This window comes from Poecilia formosa, unplaced genomic scaffold, assembly GCF_000485575.1.
Source record: "Poecilia formosa unplaced genomic scaffold, Poecilia_formosa-5.1.2 Scaffold292, whole genome shotgun sequence".
In the NCBI taxonomy this organism is placed as follows: Eukaryota; Metazoa; Chordata; class Actinopteri; order Cyprinodontiformes; family Poeciliidae; genus Poecilia; species Poecilia formosa.
Window position 1 is genome coordinate 140,469 of NW_006800231.1, and position 21,331 is coordinate 161,799.

The following is a 21,331-nucleotide window of genomic DNA, read 5'->3' on the forward strand; positions in this document are numbered from 1 at the left end:
CCAAGTGTGAAAGCGCCCCCAAGTGGACAAATAAAGATCAACTGAAGTATAGTTTGAGATGCTCTGACTGAACAGCACCGTGAGATGACCTTGATCTTCATCAGCGTAGACAGAGTGTTGGCACAGTGCAACATGAGATTAAGACATGTTATAATTGGGTTATTACAGCATTCATGATGATTCTGTACCTGTGGTGTGGAGTTCAAATATCCCAGAGGGTACTGGAAACTCAGAGGCTATTTTGAACATTCTAGTTAATTAACTATAAAAGCACTTTCTATATTTGAAGTCATTTCTTAAGATTTTCTCTGTGTTGCTCCTCTTCATGTCTTCGCTCCTGTTATTTGTTATTTCGCGTTTTACCTGAAGTACAGTGCGTTCCAAAGGATTTTATTCCAGTCATTAACGTGTTTCTGTTGTTTCCCGAGGCTGAGAGGGACAGCTGTTATTTCGACTTCAGAATAAAACCAAAGAACAAACGCGTCCCTTTTGAGTTAGGAAGTATAGAAATGATAAAACTAATGGTTGATGACAAGGAGATAAAAAGCTTCATTTCTGCGAAATCCACAAAATTAAGGGGAAAAAAACCAAACATCGTTCCACAGTGCTTGCTTGCTAGCTGTGTTGTTTTCACTCCAGCGCGTCTGTAAAACCAGTGAATACAACCCTGGGCTTACCCAGGACAGACAGACACGGCTTTTTAATTACCTTCCTCGCTGAAAACACTGGCAGAATCACAGCATCTGCCCACACTTAAGGGGCACTCTGAGGGTGGCTATGGGTAGATAATTACCCTTAATGAAGCTTAAATGTTCCTTGAGCCTAAGTAAATACATTAAGCTAGAGCAAGTCTTGAAATGAAAAAGTCTGCAATGAAGAAAGGGAGGACTGATCAACTCAAGTCAGTCCTCTCAAAGTTTCAATATGATCCAAGTTATGTTTCTGTCACCATTCAGTCAACTAAGGACAGACTTTGTTCTATAAAATAGATAGTGAAGTGAGTTTGTTAAAAGAATGAGTGATGTTCATACATAAAGACGACTATCAGTCGTAATCAGAGGCCCTCAGACAAAAAAATATGTAAGACATGTAGTGTGGAGAGAATAAGTATTTCATACAGCATTGATTTTTCAAGTTTTCCCCACTTATAAAGAATGGAGAAATCTGTCAGTTTCATAAGGAGTACACCTCAACTGTTTAAGACAGAATATACAAAGATTAAGCAAAATGATATTATATTGTTTTAGCATTTTACTGCATGTATTAATTATTTAATCACCAACCAACATGAATTCTGCCTCTTACAGATCTGTTAGGTTGTCTTTAAGAAGCTCTCTTATCCTTCACTCATTACCTGGATTATTATAATTTGGGATTTTCATCATAGTTTAGTTTTGTTAACTTTGGGAAATTTGCACACAAACAAGGGGAAAGTAGAAATTCTAATTTGAAGGTGAGTTTTGAGTTTATACATTTCATTGTTGATTCAATTTCAAAACTATAGTCACAGAAAAAAGCCAGTCATGCGTCACATTCACTTTAAAAAAAGAAATGATTAGTTTCACTTATCGCTACCATTACATCTATACTTAAAAAGTTTTATTAGGTCTGAGTTACATATAGTGAAATATTGGTATTAGAGTGGAATTATGTGATTTCTCTCTGACTGTAAGATGTTTCTGTGTCAGTTAATCAAATGGCTTCATCCACTAACTGCTGATGTAGGAGAGGTTATGAATCAAAACTTTTACTGTTATGAGTTTAATAGTTAGTCAGTAAAATAAAACAATGAGTGATGAAATCAGTGTGTGCACATGAACGGGCTCATTCATGCTTTTTTTTTTTTTTTTTTTTAACCAAGAAACATCTGGAAGGCCGAAGGCAATGTGGAATTTTAATGAGGACGTCCTTAATTAAAGGAAAGACATTTCATACTAGACTGAATCCGGACAGTGTGTTGGAGCAAAAATTCAAAACGCAAATAATTTCATAAGTGGTCAGAATGTGAAATATTCCGTGAATAAGATGCTATGAAGAACGCCCTCGCTTCCAAATTTGTCTCAATGCATCAGAAATGTTTTGGAGTGGTTAATGAGCGAGGTTTTCTTTCTAGTCAACATTTGGGGAAAAAAAATGAAAAGACAGAAAATGTGAGGTTAAACAAAAACAAATCAGGAATCAAATTCTTCTCACTTCGGCCCCATGCAGACTCCCGAATTGGAATGTGCACCTAATACAAATAGAGAACAAATTGTGTAAAGCTAAGAAAATCTGAGCAGTTTTTTGCAAATATTTACAGAGAAAAGCAATTAAATGGAAAAGATTTGCAGAAACCCGAACCTCCACAAATAATTGGGGACAGTGCATGGGGATCTGGTTCTGTTGGAGAGTGTTGGTTTTCTTTGCAGGGTGTTGTCAGTGGAGAGGACAGACATCAGGCTGAGAAGATGTGTGTATTTACTCGGGTATTAAATGACCGCAGCACAGAAACAAACACTCCGTGGCTGCATGTGGGCTGAAGGAAAACTCTCCGTTTTGCATAACAATGATGAGAGGCTGAGCTGCAGCTCCTCTGAACAGCTCCATGCATTACTGTCTCATTTAACTCGGCCTGCTCACCACACAGCTGCTGACTCTTGGTTGTGTTGAAGACTCGTAGAGATACGTGTGTAGAAACGGCTTAAATCTGACGTTTTTTTTCTCATAATGATTTCATATTTAACTCTATTTAAATCTTGGCCTAATCCTGATTCCAGCTTGAGGTACAAGAAGTTATGACCTTGAATCAAACAAAAATAAATAGACGACCTCTCACATGAAGGTATTTATTTTTAATTTATATTATCCTTTTCCACCCAGCAGCTTCAAGTAGACTACTTTTAAATAATTGGCAGTTATTGTAGGTACAACAAGACCCTGATGACATGTTATGTGCTTAGAGACCTCTGGCAGATGGGTGTTTTTGTACACAGAACAGGCCAGATAAATGTGCTGAACTAACAGAAGGTTTTTCTTGTCCTGCTGATCATTTGCAGAGCAGAACTTTTACACTCTGTTGGTCCAGACACAGCAACAGGCAGTTTGGGGCGAAGCGCCCAACGGTTCACTGTTTGGTGTGAGCAGCCAAAATTTCAATTTCAAATATTCATATATTATTACAAAATAAATGTCTTTTAAGTCATATTTGATATATACAGCATATTTTAGCAACTGAAGTTAACAGCGTTTCTTGATTGTGCTATGAAATGGCCCCATGTGGCTGGAAAATATATAACACCCCCTTTAGGATGGCCATATATTTCTTTTTCTTTTCTTTTTTTTTAACATTTGCATTATGCATTGAGTTTATTCAGTCCTGGCTTTGCTGCCACTTCCAGATCGGCAGCTAGAAAGGATAAACTTGCCTTAGTGGCTCAGTTCAGAAGGCTGAATGGAGCTGCAGAGGGTTTAGACGGATTTCAAGACCGACGCCTTTCCTGACGGTCAGAGCTGATCTGATGAGGCCTTTAACTTCGATCTGGTCGGATGTGTATTAGAGTGCATTATCAGGTCTTTTCAGGTAAATGTGGCACGCAGGCCAGTGAGGACATGTCAACCGTGCCAATCCAGTTTTTCTTTTCTTTTTTTCTTTCTTACCGACCACACACTGTTCTCAGAAGCAGCCAGAAACTCACGTGCACAGATCTAACCTTTCATGAACTTCCCCGAGAACAAAACCCAAACCACCATGTAATGTAATGAGTGTTAATGATCCCGCCGTTACAGGGGCGCGCACACACCCATACCCGACAGTGCGAGCTGACCTCGCTCCGATGCGCACCTCCTAATCAAACATCTGGAAACCGTTAACAACATCTTCTCTCTAGCCTCTCTTTAACCCAGCTGCTGGTATGAGAGCCTGTAATGAGACGTCTCCTCGGGTTGGCGCGTCTGTCATCGAGAGGAACTGAACGGCCTTGTCTGTCAGCACGGATAAAAGAGTGTTTATCACTCTGGTGGGTTTTAAACATGCCCTGCATAGTTTATATTGAAACAATTATGATAGACAGGCAGGACAGGGCACATCCTGTTGGCATCAGAGTGCGGCTGATGAAACCACGGGAGAGACGACGGAAGACTGCAGTCTGTCACTGGGGAGCAACTTGGTGCCACATCGGCTTGGACCACCGTCGAAGGAGGCACTCAACTTACGCTGAAGTGGAAATTTCAGCAAACTATACTTTTGAAACCAGATATTTACATACTCACTAGGAAAGAAAAGACTTGTTCTTACTGTCTGACCTTAAATCAGAATAAAATCCCTGTTTAGGTCTGTTAAAATCATCTAAATTATTTCTCTGTACATGCTGGTGTTACAAGTTTTGAACTTACACACTTTCTCTGTATTTGGTAGCATTTCCTTCGAAACTATCGACCTCAAGCACTTAGCGAATCCAGATCGTTTGGCCTCCAAGTTTTTTGAATTTTGATCCATTGATGAAAGAACAGCTGGAGCTGAATCTGGTTTCCAGGCCTCCTTTTACTCACCATTTAATGTCTGCCAACACATTGTGATAGCCAATCAAAAACATTGACTTTGTTGCCTTTAAGCCATTTGACAAGACTTTGTTGTACTTCAACTGAGATCTTTTTGTATTTTAATATTATGTATTTCCATTGTGACGTGATCTATTCTGCAGCAAAATACCTCCAAAGTATGATGCTGCCACTCCCATGCTTCATAGATGTCAGTGTTGTCCACCTTATTCCTGAAGTTGAAACAATGGTCATTATGGCCGAACTCTTCAGTTTCATCTTCACCAGACTATAGAACAGGTCTCTAAATTTCCAAGTTGCTGTTGGAATAATGGTTCTTTCTTGCTGAGTGGTGTTAAAGTCTCTGAAATCAGTTCTAATTGTCGCAGTTACATGATTTTTTGTTCTCAGCTGCCCATTCTTCTCACAACCTCCCTTGTGAACTTTTTGCCTCTTTCCACATGCAAAGTTACTGAGTGATTGGTCTGAATTTCATGGGAGTGTTTGTTTATGCATTGGGACAGTGGGGCTGTCTAGCTCTGACTACTCGACTTCTAGAAGCCGGTTGACATATTTAGAAGTGCAATTGTCCGAGGTTGTAAGGAAGAACGTGATGTTCGACCAAAATTCTGAACTGCTCCTGCTCGGTTCTGGTCCGATGCATCAGGCAAACGTTCCTCCACATCTGTTATGTTTATTATTATTATTATTATTATTATTATTATTATTTTATTTCCAATAACATGGAAAATAAAATGAGACATTCCATCTCGTCAATCATCATTCCTTCCTCCTCTGAACTTGTGAATTCGTGATAGTCGTTCTCTCTGCCATCCTCTAGACTCTCTAGATATACTTGCGCAAAGATGGACTTTTCATACCATGAAGAACACAGCCGTCACCATCTCCATCCGTCATGACTCTGAAAAATTGTGGTTAGTTGGTGTTAGAACATTGCATTTTCCTTTGGGATTAATAAAGTGTTATAATGCTGAAATTCAGTTGTTTTAAATATAGCAGATACTCTTGTTTACCACCTAATGAGGTACAGGCAACTCCTGAGATTAAACCACTGTGTTTTATTCAAGTTGAAGAATGGACTTTAACTGGGCCCTGATGAGTCCTGATGATGTTGGAACTCATATTGTCGAAGCATCTTCAAAGACATGTTGATTGGGTGTTGATTGATGAATGTACAAAAGCCTCTGACTGAAGATTTGCAAGTCCTGAAGTTCATTCAGATCATTTTCAAACTGATTATGTTATGATTATGTTCCAATCAGAAAAACCAAAAAGGAATCAAAGCTGTGAGGTTAGTGTGTAACCTGATGGTGACTGTGGTGGTCCTGCAGACTTTGCACATGTTGACAGATCAATGTGCGCTGCCTTGCCCATGACTCCACTCCTGAGGAGCAGACTGAGGACGCCTGAGGGCTCACTGCTGGTCAGATTAAGTGGGCGTGGCACAGCTGGCCTGTACTCATATCCATCTTCTCTACTCAACTCAAGCCCAATTAAAGGCACTCCGTCTGTAAATGCTGGCTTCCACTACGGCAAAACATAACCGGAGGAGACTTTGGAGGACATGAAGACATTTTATCTCCACTTCTACATAATGCAAACGTACGCAGTTTGTCTCATCAGTTTAATTCAAATGTAATTAAAAAAGGAGATTTTTATTCCAATGGGAAAATAAAAGTTGGAACTCATATTTTTTGAACCATCTTCAAAGAGTTGTTGATGGAGCTTGCAGGAGTCAGCCTCGCAATGAATCTACAAAAGCCTCTGACTGAAGAGTTGCTGTATGATATTCTCAAACAGGTCATGACACACTGACAGCTCAATGTCCAGGCAGCAGAGACGATGTTTCATTGTAAAATGTCCTGAATGATTCCATCAGTTGTTGGTACTGCTAATCCACCTCCTTTGCTTTTGCCACTCCTCTTTAAATCTGTCTGGCAGTACAGTAAAACATCCAGGCAGAGTGACGGAGTCAGAGATCTGATTCTTGTCCGTTATGGTTTTAACTTCCTCCTTCTCTCTCTGCTCTGCATCCATGAAGCCTTTTCAACTCCTCTGGGTTTGCTGTTTGGGTATTAATTGTCTTTATTTCCAATGTTTGTGTGTTGTAGCAACTGTCTGAAAGTGACAAAGTAAGAGCAAAAATCCCTCCGTCTGTCATAAAGTGGTTGTTGATGGTGGTGAGGATTGATGCCGAGACCCAGGTATGGTGAAGATGAAGCGTTTAATGAGAGAGACGAACACAGTCCTGGCTCAGGAAGCACGGCAGCAAACAAGCACGTAGCTAATACCGGTAGCAACTGACATGGACTGAACACAGAAATAAACTACCTCAGGACTTAACAAACTGACTCACAAGACGTTGCGTTAGACGATAGACAAACTAAGACAAGAACCCGACAAGAGACAAAGACAACAGGTGGGTTTAAATACACAGGGAGGGTAATCAGGTAAGTAGACACATCTGGGGAGCAATCAACAGGGAAGACAGACTCACAGCGGAAAACTAAAACACAGAAAAACCTCAAAAATAACCACACAGAAAACACAGATCATAACACCATCCAGAACCAGACAGAAGGAATAACTGTCCAAACATGCAAAACATCCAAAAGGATGAGCAGAAGTTTATGAAACAAGCTAATCAGAGTTAAGAGAGCTACTCCAACTGTCACCATGAGCAGCGCTTCTAGAATGGAAACGTTCTGCCTGAGTAAATAGTAAGCTTTCCAACTATCATCATTATGGCAGACTTCTAAAAGAAGAACCGCTACGAGACTCTGACTTTCTCAGTTTGCCATAACAAAACAAATCGAAAATTGATTTTGAATTGAATTGAAAGTTTTTCTTGGACAGACATGTTTTCTTTAGGGGCTCGGGTTTCAGTAGTTGGGTAATTTTGGCAAAGTCTTTACAGCCACCTGCTGCCAGTGTTGAGCAAGCTCTGCACTGGTGGCACTATGAGTAGCAAACTCCCTTCATATCAAACAAGCCTGGATATTATGGGACACTTTAGGTCTTACTTATTGCAACTGAAACTCTCGCTTTCATGTTCTCAAAAAGCCGTAAAAAAGTTCAAAAAGCTTCAAAATTCTTGATATCAGTGGTGCCACTGATATTCCAAGTCATGTGAGAAGAGAGCTGCACCTCTGTTGATGATACACTGAAATACAGTTAGTTTGCTGTGCTATCCTAATAAAGCTCTTGGCGCTGAAATCTCACGGATCTGAACCGCTCCGCACAACCTGAACCGTCAACCTGAACCGTCACCACAAAATCTGCCAATTCTGCAAAACATGATCTTTGTGTGTGTGCCAAATCAAGGACTCCACCTTCACTGCAGGACTGATGTACTCACAGAGTCCGCAGCTTGATGGCGCTGTTTGTATGACTGCGGTCATGTCTTGTGGGGTTTGGAGGGGTGAAGAGGGAGAAGCGGACAGCGTGGGCCTCTCTGCTCAAACATCTCAAAGTTTGCCGACGCGTCGTCTGCCTGGCAGCCCTGAGACGGCTCCGGCTCCAAGGTTTCACACACCTACATGCCACATTCTCACACTACCTGACACTCATTTTGCAAACACACACTTCTCTCTCTCTTTCTCTCTCTCTCCTTCCCTCTCTCTCTCGTTCTCCCACTCTCCCGCTCTCATACACTCAGTAATATTAAATGTGTAAGAGTACACATCTCCCATGAGGTATCCATATTCTGCTAAGCAAACAGCAGTGCTGATGTCACATGACCAACATGTCCAGTCGCCATGGTGACTCCTCTAAGAACAAGTCTGTGACATGTGGTTGGGTGGAAGTGTCCCAGTAGTCCAGCTTCCAATCCATGTGGAGGAGAGGAGGAAGCAGAGGTGGCCATGAATGAATGAAGGTTCTGTAAGAGCTCTGACCGTCAGCCATGATGACATGCTGTTTGTTTGTCGCCTCATCAAAAATAAACCTGATATTTTGTAAAGGTGTCAGGAGTATTTCATTTTTTTCCCAAGACTTGAATTCTAACCACAATCCAGTTACTTTAATAATCGTAAGGATTTCTAAGTCATTTTTTAAGGCTTCTCCAACCTTGGTGCTCAGAAAAAACACATCACTGCCCATTTCCATCAATATTTTTTTACGCGCAAAAATTTAAAATAACTTCCTCAATTATGCAAAAATAACACTTTTTACGCTTGCTTGAGGAGCTTTTTGGTTAAGATATAATTGGTGTTACAACTATTGAATAAACACTTATTAACCTGTTTAACGGAGTTTCAAGTAATCCGATTTTAGCTACTCACAGGCAGATATGACCCCTGACCTCTGCAAATACTGAGGATCCGCTCTATTCATTGTATAATGATGGATCCAAAGTTGCTCATCCTTCTAACCCTTCTCAGATTGACGGGTGGAAGCAATTTTCTTCTTTTGTGTCTTTGCTGATGTCTTTTCAGTCTTTTTAAGTGTGCATCATGATCATGTATGATTCAGATAAGCAAACCTTCCAAAACATCTGCTTGCAAAGAAGCTTTATGGAGACTTTGGTACTACTTCTACTTCATGATGGTCAACACGTTTTGCCTACGAGGATTGTGTCTTGTATTGAAATGCAGAGTAATTAAATACAAGGTCGAATATTGTTTTTACATACAACACAGAAGAATTCTGTTTCTGCTCAAAAACAAAAAAAGATATAAAGTTCATTGTTTCCAATGGCTAAAGACAGCTTTTTAAATCGGTTCAGAATGAAAACATTCATTGATATTTGGAATGTGTTTGACCAAGATCAGAACAAGCCCAGTCCTCAGCCATTGAGAGGCTAACCATGAGATCCTTCAGATGTTTTTTTAGAGCAGCGGTGTCCAAAGTGGGTCTTCAAGGGCCAGCATCCTGCATTTTCTAGTTCTCTCCCTGGTTTAACACACCTGGATCAAATGATGTTAGAGGGCCTAAGAAGAACATCGACATGCCGAGAAGGTTGTTACTGCCACCAGGCAGAGAACCAGAACATACAGGATGCCGGCCCTCGAGGACCAACTTTGGACACCACTGGTTTAGAAGATAGCTGAAATCTTTTCCCGATTGGTTTGATATGTTAAGGAACATCAGCGCCAAGGAGTTCAACTGAAGCATGGCAGAACCCAGAACTGGGCTCTGGGTTCAGTTCTACAGAACTCTCATACTACTCACATTAGACAGTTGATTTCGCTTATTACTAACCTTTGCAGGTTTTGCCATCAGGCTGCAGGGTGAATCCCACAGGGCAGCTGCAGCGGACCCCTGTAGCTGTGTCCTTACAGGTCCGGTCGCAGCCACCGTTGTTTACAGCGCAGCTCTCTATAAAGGATTGAAGAGAGAGATGGAAGAACACAAATGACCTGTTCACACACTCAGTTGATTTCCATATCCTACCAAAGCATCGTGTAGCTGTTGAAACTGGACGTGATATGGGTGGTGACTAGGGCTGCACGATATTAGATATTGTGATGACGATAATACTGGTAAATATTGACGACATCAGGTGTGGCATATGCCTCTCTTTCTAATATATTTGACTGTTAGCATTTGTTGCTGTTATTTGTCCAGTGTGAGCTTTTGCTGAGTCTCCTGGCTAAATGTTGCATTAGCATAAAAACATACAGATCTCTTAAAATTTATTAGACAACAATTACTGCAATCTAGTCAGCCCTTTGCAGTATGAATATTACGCACACTGGCATTGCGACTACGATATATTTGTGACATATTGTGCAGCCCTAGTTGTGGCAAAGCTTCATGTGGGTAGAAGAATACACAAACAACACGGAGGGATGGCGGCACATCCCATTGTGGTTCCTCATGTAGCTTTGTCGACACAGAGGTGAGGAAATGTCAGAGACATTTCAGTTGTCTTATAAAGACGAATACAATCTGCTTATAAACCCTAACTGGAAAAGAAGGTATTTTTAACAGAGAATTAATCAACAGCACATGATATTGTGCTGACAAGGCAGGGTGAAGAAAGGTTGGTCCAGCTTCCAAAAGTGAAAAGAAACCAATTATCGCACACAAAACAGGAAAGTTCAGGTGAGATGGTGAAAAAATAAAGCTGCTATTGAGTCCCGGTTCTGCAGGACCTCTCGTGAAAAAATGTCCTTGTACATGGTGGAGATAATGTTTGCTGGGACTTGTGAATATTGCCTAAGCTGATCCTAAAGCAAACACAAGCTCATGGTTACTCTAGCTTAGCTACTAAGCTACTGTTGCTTTAGCAAAGCTCAGTCAACCCCTATCCAACGGGCCTCGGGAATCGCTGAGGAGGCTGAAATTTGACATTGACTCATGTTTGTTGAAAGGGATTAATTAAAGCTATGCCTTTATAAAGAGGTTTTTCTTAGTAACTGCTCTGCTTTTGGTGGGCTTCACTTCATTTATTCAAGAGAAAATCCCGGTTTGAACAGAAGTTTGGAATTTTCTCATCAACTGTCAGATTCAAAACATACAATCCCAAAATCTAGTTTCCAAATCCAATCCCCCCTAGGATGATCTTTTGTAATTTAGAGGGCTGTTGCGGAATAACAGCAGCGTGTTATTTGGCGATGTTTCCCAAATTTTTGGCACTGTTCAATTAAAATGTCAAGAAGGCATGTGCTTAAATTCATTAAAACCGGGAAGGAGAAAAAGGCACTCAGGTTGGAAACATACCCGTTGTTAGGAGTTAATGCAGAAGTGTAGAACTGAATATGCACCACGATAGATGTTAAAGATGTTTTTGCTCATGCAACACCAGGATATCCTCTCACATCAGTTCCCCTTTATTACCAATTTATAGTTTGTGTTTTTTTTTTTATCTGTCACAGCTCAGATTGGTAAACTTGCTTAAATGTCAAACTTATCCCAAGTGAAGGCAACGGGATTCCTAGATGATGGGCTGGAGAAAGATATTGCAAAAAGTAGGAAGGAAAGACACTCCATCATCTAGGCAGCCTGTCTGCTAGGTGCTGTAGGGTATTAGCACCACCCTGTCCCCTTCCCCTTTCCACTTTCCAACTCAGGTTTCTGACAACTGTGTGTGTGTGTGTGTGTGTGTGTGTGTGTGTGTGTATGTTTGTGTGCATGTTCGAGTCAGTCTGGATCATGTTGTGGGTCGACATGCCCAAACAAGTGTACATAATCAATAAGACTTTCCATGTTGGAGTAAAGGTGAACGTGTGGATTTCTTGTGTGTGTAGGTGGTGTTTATGGGTCAAAGTGATTTATACTGAGTACAGTGGGCCCTATCATTAGCTGAAGTAAGCTGAGTCCTGCAGAGCCCCCTCTCTGCAGACCACGCCCAGCCAAGCCCCAGGGCCAAGCTGAGCGTAGGAACAGAGACAAACCGCCTGGCCTGATTGATGTGCTGGACAAGCCTCTCACACCACCCTCAGCTTCCTTTTCCAAGACTCTCTAACAGCATATTTCTTACAGTCTGAGACTGGGTTTGAAATGGACCGTAGACTTTGGAGGGTTACGGGGGTGAAATATATGTGTGTGGACAGATTTAAAAAACATTTTAACTTATATTATCGGAAACATACCAAACTCTTGAATTAAATGTGTGTCTGTTGAGCAGTGTCTCAGACTGGACAGGAAGACGTCCTATCTCTGTCTCGTTATGGGCCTGTCTGGACTGAAGGCTCTTTCTTTTATGCTCCCCTATGCATTAAAACAGACTCAGATTTTTTATTATTGTCAAACCCTCATGCTTTAAGTGTTTTTATTAAGTTGGCATTGTTGTTGGGCAATGCAGAAGTTCTGAAAAGGATTCCAAATTCACAGGAAAGTTTCAGACAACATCAGACATTGTGGCTGTGGAAGTCTCTGAACTGCAGTAGACAGAGGTGGTGGGAGAGGATCTATTTCAGTCATTGCCTGTTCTTCATTGACTGGACGTGAGCTGCACTGGACCACACTGTCTCCATGACTACAGCTGACACTGCTGGGACTTTAACACGTTATTTTTGATTAATTAATTACATAAATTATAACACGTAAAACGTTTTAATGTAATTAATTGTTTCTCTTTCTTTCTTTCTTTCTTTTTTTTTAATTACAAAACACCCTAGCTGGAACTTTTGTGTGTGTGTGTTTCTGGTATGCCTGTAAATTTGAGGCACCAGTGACAAACATCGGTGACAGATGATGAAGCTGCTTCTCATTGGCTCATTGGGTGTTTATTTGTTGCTTCAAAAAAAAAGATACAAAAAACATATTCATGGAAAAAACTATTGTGAAGCTATTCAAGCCCAAAATAGCATCTCAATGCTAAACAAGTAGCAGCAGCACGACCCCAAATGTGGAATGTGGACGTTGACATCATAACATCAGCGTCCACATTCTAAAAAACTTTCTTAAGAGGTTCCATGAATAATCAGGAGGAGTTCCTGATGCTGAAAAACTGGTCATTTCAAGGCTGGACTACTGTAACTCTTTACTATCAGAAAGCTGAGAAAAATGCAGATTAAAGCCTGCAGCTGATCCAGAATGCTGCAGCAAGAGTTCTGGTGAAAATCAATAAGAGACATCATACTACTCTTACTTTAGCTTCCTCCGTATGTTGAATCCAGAACAGAATTTAAGATTGACTGCAGGTTTACTGCTGGTCCCTGGAGGTTCTGGTAGTATAACGGGAGGCAGATCCTTTAGTTATCAAGCAGCTCCCAGTTTTAGTCTGAGGCAGACACCCTGACTACTTTTAAGACTAGGATTGAAACTTTCCTTTTTGATAAAGCTTATCGTTAGATTGGTTTGGTTATCCTGAACAATCTATGTCGTAATGCTGTGTTATTATCTCTGTAATATGGTGTGTTGCAATATTACAACATCTCTATTTCAAGCTAAAAAACAAACAAAAAAAAAACAGTGCAAATGTTGGCTTCCCTTCAACTCAAAGAGTATTATTCAGTCTTGGAATGATATTGGATAAGACATTTAGATACATATCTCCACACGGGATCACAAAATACTTCTGCACTGGATTAATCACAACAGTGATTGTTGAGAATAGGGACAAAACAGGTCCTATGAATAAAGCACAACATTTGAATAAAATATACACAAAATATAATTTTTTTAAATATTTGACTAAACTAACCTGGGTCATGTGAGCAGAACAATGTATATTTTCCTGGTTTTTGCTGAATATTTATTTATTTTATACATTGTAGAATTTGAATGGTTTCTGTAAAATCCCTTGTCCTGGAGCAGAACTCAATACATTGTAATAGCTTAAAACAATTAAAGATAATATATTATGACGATTAAGTATAACTATTCAATTAAATAATTATAAAACTACCAATAAATTGAATTAAAAATCATTTTTAGATATTTTCCAACTCCATTGAAATTTATCCCAAGTTTTTGTCAACACCGTCAGACATGAAAAGAATGTAAAAAAAATCAGGCATTATTGGGGGGCACCAGAACTTCTGAGGACCCCATGACCTCTTCCTTTGCTAACAGGGCTAGTTAGCTCTGGTTAGCTTATGTTATTCTTTAGTTTTTTCTTCTGTTTTATTCCTAGGTTGCTCGTCACAGCCTTGATGTGTCAACACCATAACTGACAATTTACAAAACTTTGATGAAATTTTGTGAAATAAAAGCTTAATTTTGGTAAACTGTAAAGATTTCATGGACCTGACCAGCTACAATATGACCTCCTTCAGAATAACATCATATAAATTGAGGTAGTTTGGCTTATCGTCTACTCCGTCAGATGTCAACTCCATCAGAGTTTGTGTGACTCTTTCAGTGAAATTGTTGACAAATCTCACTTAAATGTGCAGTTCATTCATTTTAATATATTTTACATAAATTGCATTACTTCACATGTACCAAGTATTTATTTTTACTCACTAGTTTGTCACCACCTTCAGTTCTATGTCAACTCTGTCAGATGGAATTTTTGTTTTTTGTTTTAAATAATATTTCTTTTGTTTCTTGAGAAGCATTTGTCTGTAAAACTCTGTAAAAATGTCACTAATAGGGTATTTTTAAAATCATTTTATATTTATTTTTGTCAGATGGTGATGACAAAGTTCTGGGTCAGGTTGATTAAAAATTTAATTTTTAAAGAAAATGTTGCAACTGGGAGCCTGCACCTTAGCATCTTTATATTTCTAAAACATTATTTGTCATATTTGCATACATAAGGTTGAGAAATAATAAAAAAAAGGGAAAATTAAAACCCATTTTGTCCCTATTCTCAAGAATCACTGAAAAGAGAAGTAAGTGAATGTCTTTTCAAATTGGTTGGGTGATCATTACACTCACTAGAACTTGTGACAGATGTCATTTTTGTTTGACACTTGTACAGAATGGTAAATAATTTTATGTAATTTATTACATTTTCAGAGTACCTTACAAAAACAAAATAAATCTGAAAACAGCATGTTTTCATCTCCAAAGTACTCCTACAAAGCCATCCAGAAGATTGGACGTTTCCGCTCAGGTTTTCCATGTGTGGGTCTGGCAGGGTCAGGCAGGCTGCTGTAGGACAAGCTGACCACTTCTCCTTGACCTGCAACATTCTTCACCTGGTCTTCAAGTTTGCATAATTTACTGTTTTTTCTTTTCTTTTCAACTTTTAATGTTATGTTCTCTGCTTTTTTTCCTCTCCATAGAAGCTCGGTCTAGCCTGGTGTTCTGTCTAGCTGCGACACCTTGCTCAGACCTAAATCAGGGATAGTCAACATGTTGGTTTGTCTTGGCCTGATGTTGCAAAGTGTATGAGGTGTTCCCCGAGGACAAGTGAGAACGCAGGCCGTTGAATGTGACATGACAAAACAACTGTCATAGCGCAGCAGGAAGTCTATGTGTAGATGTTGTAGATACCTCTGTATTGTTTTTTGTTGTTGTCTTTAAACATAATCCACAAATATCGGCATGTTTGTTTACTCTGAACTCCCGCTTAGTCTCGAGAGGTTTCGCGATATTTGCGGTCTGGCATCTGAATATTCAGATGCCAGACGCCATCTGGTGAGTGAATTTGGCTTGACATCACACACAATACGACCAAACTTGCTAAAACTAGGGTTGTTATTGTCATGCGTGTGGTCACCCACGTTTCAAAAATCAACTGACAATTTCAATATCCTGTCCTGTGAATCTGGCATTACTCCAACTTCACCAATTTTATTCAAATTAAAACATAAATTAAAAAAAATATATTGGGCTAGCATTAGCCTAACAACTATTAATTTTGCAAATCCCAAACATGGCGATCAACATTTGAAGTGATTGTTGTTCTCCATGGATCTCTACCCAGACCCTTACAGAAGTTCCTTCATCTGGCCCAGTTGGTGCCAAGATGGAAATGTTTTAAAGATGGTGGACTCTGTGATTCGCTGGTGGAAACAAAATCAGCAAATGCAGTTAATGCTCGAGGTTTAGCATCAAAACTGGTGGTAAAAAGCTTCTCTGAGAGCGTTGTAACCCATGCTTTGAAATAAGGGTGTAACAATTCAACCGACACATGAGACAAGATGAGAAATAATGTCTTGTATCAATACACTGATACACAGACTCTAAAACTGATTGTAGCAATGCATCCAGTTCATAATAACGAGGCCACATTTTGACTAAAATTTTGAGAAACATAAAGCTTCCCTTCTGGAAGCAGAAAGAGTTGTTCTCACAAATAATTTAAGGTTTCATAAATCATAAACTGTGACACAAAGGACCTAATCTCAGTGTATTCCATCCACATGTTGCCTGGTCCATATATTTTGATAACTACGATTGTCACAAAAAAAAAACCTAATTGAATTCTCCCAGATTAATACAGAACTAAGTTTACCTTTGATCAGTTTTTTATACTATAAAATGGAGAGTATATCATAAACGAAAACAAAACTTCAAAATAGTCTTTTAGTTTGCTGCAGATGAGAAGATCCAAAGCAAATGTCACGTAGTGTCATTAGGGATTAAAGTTTAACCAATCTAGCATCACTGATAGTGTTTATAACTGGTTTGTACCTAAACTGTCATTAACATAAGGGCGTAAATTCCAGTCATTTATGTTTTGTACTAGTTGAGAATCGAGTTTTGGAACCTTGTAAAGTAAAATGGCAGAGAACTGATGAGTTGTGCATATGTAGGTGGGAATGTGTGGAAGCAAAAAAATCCATGGTGTATAAATGTTGTGCATGTATATCAGAATGTGTACTTGTGGTTCAATTTTATTACGTTGTTGGGAAAAATGTCAATGAATTTCATGTTTGTGCATCCATAGATAAGAATTTATGTATGTAAAAATTAATTGTACTTGTAAGAAATTATTATATAAGTTTAATTTTTTTAAGGTTTGGTTAAAGATAAAAAAAGCAACAAAAAAAAAACTTTGTCTGAAGCTCCTTAACCTGCGTGTGAGGTTCAACTTGCAAATTTGAGTTATGACAAAATATTTCTTCCTCTAGATGACTTTTTTCTTTTTAAATCATGTTCGGTTACCGTACTCTAAATCCTCTAATTTCTCTCATTTCCCGGAGTGCGGATCAGAAAAGTTATAATCCTTCCAGTAGCAGCCCACCAGCTGAAATTTCTGAAGGCCATGTATTCTTGAAAGAAGCAGTTTGTTTCCCTTTCCATCTGCTAGTCTTTAGGGATTTTTTTTCCAATAATGCCCACTAAATAACCACCATATAAAACGAGAGTTAAGTTAGTGGGCTTGTGGGAAGTTGGAAATTACTGCAAAAGAAAACAACGAAGAACATTTGCAGTAAGGTGTTGTGTTAGTGACTGGGAAACCATTAGTCTACCAAAACTTTGGTGACTAAGGTAAAAAGGGATTGCAAAAGGATAATGGTCTGTTTTAGTCTTTCTTCACAAACAGTTTTAATTACAGTTGTGTTCAATGGGGGACTCTTGGGTGGACACAGCGTGCACCGGAGGGTTTACAAAAATGCTCTTGAACAAAATAAAGATAGAAAAGAGGAGAACGAGAGGGAAACGGAGAGATGTGAACTCGGGAGGGTGTGGGGGGGATACAAGCACAAGCGGCATGGCAACACATAGAAAGAGGAAGAAAAGAGTTACCCATATGTAGCCGCCGTTTCACCCGCTTGTCCACATCAGCTACTGACGTGGCATTGAACTCAGAGCTCTCAATTGCAGCCTCATCTTTCTCTAAAACACAAGTGACAAGGGGACAAACAGTGAGCAGCAGGTTAATGAGAAGCCCAATTGACCAGACCTTCAGCCCTAACTTTGGCGTCTGAGCAAAAAAAAAAAGAAGAAAAAACTAAAACCAAAGCCAAGAAGCAAGAAGTGATGAAGAGGCACCAAAATCCCTGTTAGAGTGTTAATCCCCAAACAGTCATCAATCCCCTGCAGCAAATCAAAAGAACAAAAAAAAAAAATAATAATAATGAAACTGATCAGGATCAGTAGCTTAATGAAGCAGTAGGAAGGCAAAACGGTGGAGAGGGGAAGAAGAAAGTTCCGGGCTTTAAAAATTTGTATAAAGTTTTTTGGAAGGCATCGGTTGGGGGTGAACATTTGGATTTTGATTCTGATCGTGACCTTGCTGTTGGCGATGGTGTTTAAATGTTCCATAACACACAGCCACACAATCTTTCAGGCAATCGTTTCCTCATTTTAACATGTAAGAAAAGGAAGGGAGAAAAAAAAAAGAGGAAAAAGTGTCCAACAATTCCGAGAGAAGCTGCTTTGAATGAGAGCGAGGAGATGGGCATGGAAAATTGCACGATGATGCGAGAAAGAGTACAAGGGCAATGTGTGAGAGGGCAATTAGTACAGAGAGGACGCTCTGAGAGCAGAGAAATGACAAGATGACAGAGGGACTCAAGAACACACAGGGGGAAAGAAGAAGAAAGTTTGAAGTCTCATCTTGACTTTACAGTGGGTGGGGGGAACATGGAGGGGTATATGATGGGTGCAAACTGAAATATTTTGGATGGATGACATGCATAGAGACTCAGAAATATAAAAAAAAATAAATAAAAGAAAGGCAGGTGGTCTGGGGCAGTGCTGGTTGCCTGTTTGTCTATAGATCAAATCACAACTGGACCTAGCAGTCAATGCTTGATGAACCACATTCCCAAAAGCTGGACTGCAGCAGTGGAGGAAAAATGGCAACAGTGCAAATCAGACTAAGCAGACTGATTGTGACTAAAGTGGCATGCATCCTTGCATTGGATGACGGGGCTGGGAGAAAGAGCCAGCCTTTAACTGGGCTTCGATCATTAAGGCCTGAATTAGAATCAGTCTATGAATGAGCGCCACTTGCTCCAAGGAGAAAGGCCTTTGATGTCTTATGGAGTTAGGGGGAGAAAGGGGCCAGCCACTGGGTACAATTAATGTCCCTTCCATTCCTCTCACCCCACCTTGCTACCTTTTTCTCCAGTGCAAGTGAAGGATTCTCTGAAGCACACTCAGCAATGAATGGAGGCTTTCTGGTGCTCGGCTAACTGGGTGAAATGCGGTTGTGTGAATGTGTGATTGTTGAATCAAAAGCTGGTGCATACCAGCTTTTGAGTGTCTGCTGGCTGGAGTGTGTGAAAAAAAAAATCTGTCAGAGGGAGATAAAATGCAAGTGTGTGTGTGTGTGTGTGTGTGTGTGTGTGTGTGTGTGTAGATGTGTGTGTGTGTGTGTATGTGTGTGTGTGCGTGTGTGTGTGCAAAAGGCCTGGAAGGGAAAAGTTCCAGCAGTCGGTGGGACTAGGAAATGGTTGTAGGCCAGCAGAAAGGTAAGTTCTTTTAGGGACCCACAGCGGGGGAAATAAGTATTGAAAACATCAATGTTTTTCATGGTAAATATGTCTGTAACTGGGCTGTTGAAGTGAAATTCACACCAGATGTTTGGTAGTAACTCGAGTAACCCACACATACAAAAAGATCAACACTAATTCATCCTCTAAGTATGGAGACAAAGAGCTCCACAAAAGGCTTTAGAAAGACCACAAGTTTGAAGATGAGAACACTGTGGTGTGGCAGGGTTAATACAACTGAAGCAAGAAGGAATTCAGAAATGTACAACATTCTTGATAAGAATATGAAGATGACAATAATGTAGACTTTTCAATTAAGAATGACCTTAACCACACAGGCAGTGATGGAAAGTAAAGCTGGTAAAATGACTCAGTCAGTCACTGACTTGAGTTCAATTGGAAAGAACCAAATCTCAAAGATCACAGTGACTCTCAAATGGTCTTCACGATGAATGGATCAAAATCCCACTGGAACAATGCATGAAACTAGGTTCTCCATAGAAGAGATCCATTAATGTATCCATCCATAGATTGTCGTTTGCTTCGATTATAGGGGCAGAGAGGTCCAGACTTCCATCTCCACAGTCAAGTGGGACAGCTCCTTTAGGGGAAGCCCAAGGAGTTCCTAGAACAGCAGAGAAACATAGATCCTCAAACATATCCTTAGTCTCCTCATGGTGGGACATGGGAGACCCAGGACATGGGAGACCCAGGACATGGGAGACCCAGGACATGGGAGACCCAGGACATGGGACATCCAGGAGGCAACATAACCAGATGCTTGAATCATCTCAACTGACTCTAACTGATGTAAAGGGAGAGTGGCTCCACTCTGAGTCTCTCCTGGATGACCGTACCTCCCACCCTATCCTTAAGAGGGAGCCCAGACACCCTGTGGAGGAAACTCATTTCAGCCACTTCTATCTGCAATCTCGTTCTTTCGGTCACTATCCAAGAGCTTGTGACCACAGATGAGAGTAGTAATGTAGTTCAACTGATAATTCACCACATCAGACAGGTACAGCACTCGAGTTACCACAAATATTGCAACAATATGTATGTTGATCTCCCACTCCATTTTCCCCTCATTTGTGAACACGACCCTGAGGCCTCCACTTGGGACAGGATCTCATCCCTAACCTGCTCAAAATCATGGTCTTGGGGTTGGAAGTGATAATTCTCATCCCAATTCTTTCACACTTGACTGTTAGCTGCTCCAGTGAAAGCTGTAGATCATAATCTAAAGATCCAATGTCCCCCTCAACACTTTCATTGCCTCTAGCAATTCTGTTTATGAACAGATTTGGTGACAAAGGGTAGCTTTGGCAGAGTCCAACTCTCATCAAAAACAAGTCTGACCAAGTGCCAGCAATAAAGACCAAGCGCCACTGAGAAGCTTTTTAACTACCTCTGTGACTTCAGCACCAGAGATCGGAGAGACTGAGCTGAAGTCTCTACTTTCTCAGTGGAAGTATTACCGGTGGGATTGAGGAGGTCGTCAAAGTGTTCTTCCCACCCTCTCACGACATTCCAAATCAAGGTTTGCAGCACACCATTCCCACAAAGGCTTTGATGGTGCACAACTTTCCCCTCCTGAGATGCCGGATGCTAGACCAAGTCGTTCTCAATCACCTCACCAAGCTCCTCCCACACCCACATTTTGGCCTTGGCAACCATCTGAGCCACAATTCTCTTGCAGCTGCTTCCAGAGTCTCAAGGGCCAAAAAGGCCTGGCAGGACTCCTCTGTCAGCTGACAGCATCCCTTACTGCAGGTGTCTGCCATAGAGGAGATGACTTTGAATAAATGTCAGCGAGAGTGTCTAGTATACGTTCCCTCTTTATTCAGCTTTATATAATTTAATTTTCTAGACTCATTTGTGTGGATCTACTAGCCCCTTAACCCTCGCCCCCAATATCACTAAAAAAACGCCTGAAAAGGCATACCCAAATTAAATCAGCTGCTGTTCTTGAACAATTTGGAGAACATGCAAAAGCTTGTCTCTTTATGAAGATGACAAGCTAAATTTTCTATTTTTGCAGTCAAAAATACTTCCACTTTAAG

At 40.3% G+C, this 21,331-nt stretch overlaps 1 protein-coding gene across 2 annotated transcripts in view; it reads right to left on the reverse strand.

Annotated features, from left to right (window-relative positions):
• scube1 (signal peptide, CUB domain, EGF-like 1) overlaps positions 1-21,331 on the reverse strand; it is a 94,459-nt gene that overhangs the window by 23,266 nt on the left and 49,862 nt on the right. The window contains exons 7-8 of one of the 2 annotated variants that reach the window (XM_007572007.2): positions 17,575-17,664; positions 9,739-9,855 (exon numbers count right to left, since the gene is read on the reverse strand). In XM_007572007.2, the coding sequence (XP_007572069.1) occupies positions 9,739-9,855; positions 17,575-17,664 (207 nt within the window). The remainder of the gene's footprint in view (positions 1-9,738; positions 9,856-17,574; positions 17,665-21,331) is intronic. The other variant, XM_007572008.2, reaches the window with a different exon arrangement.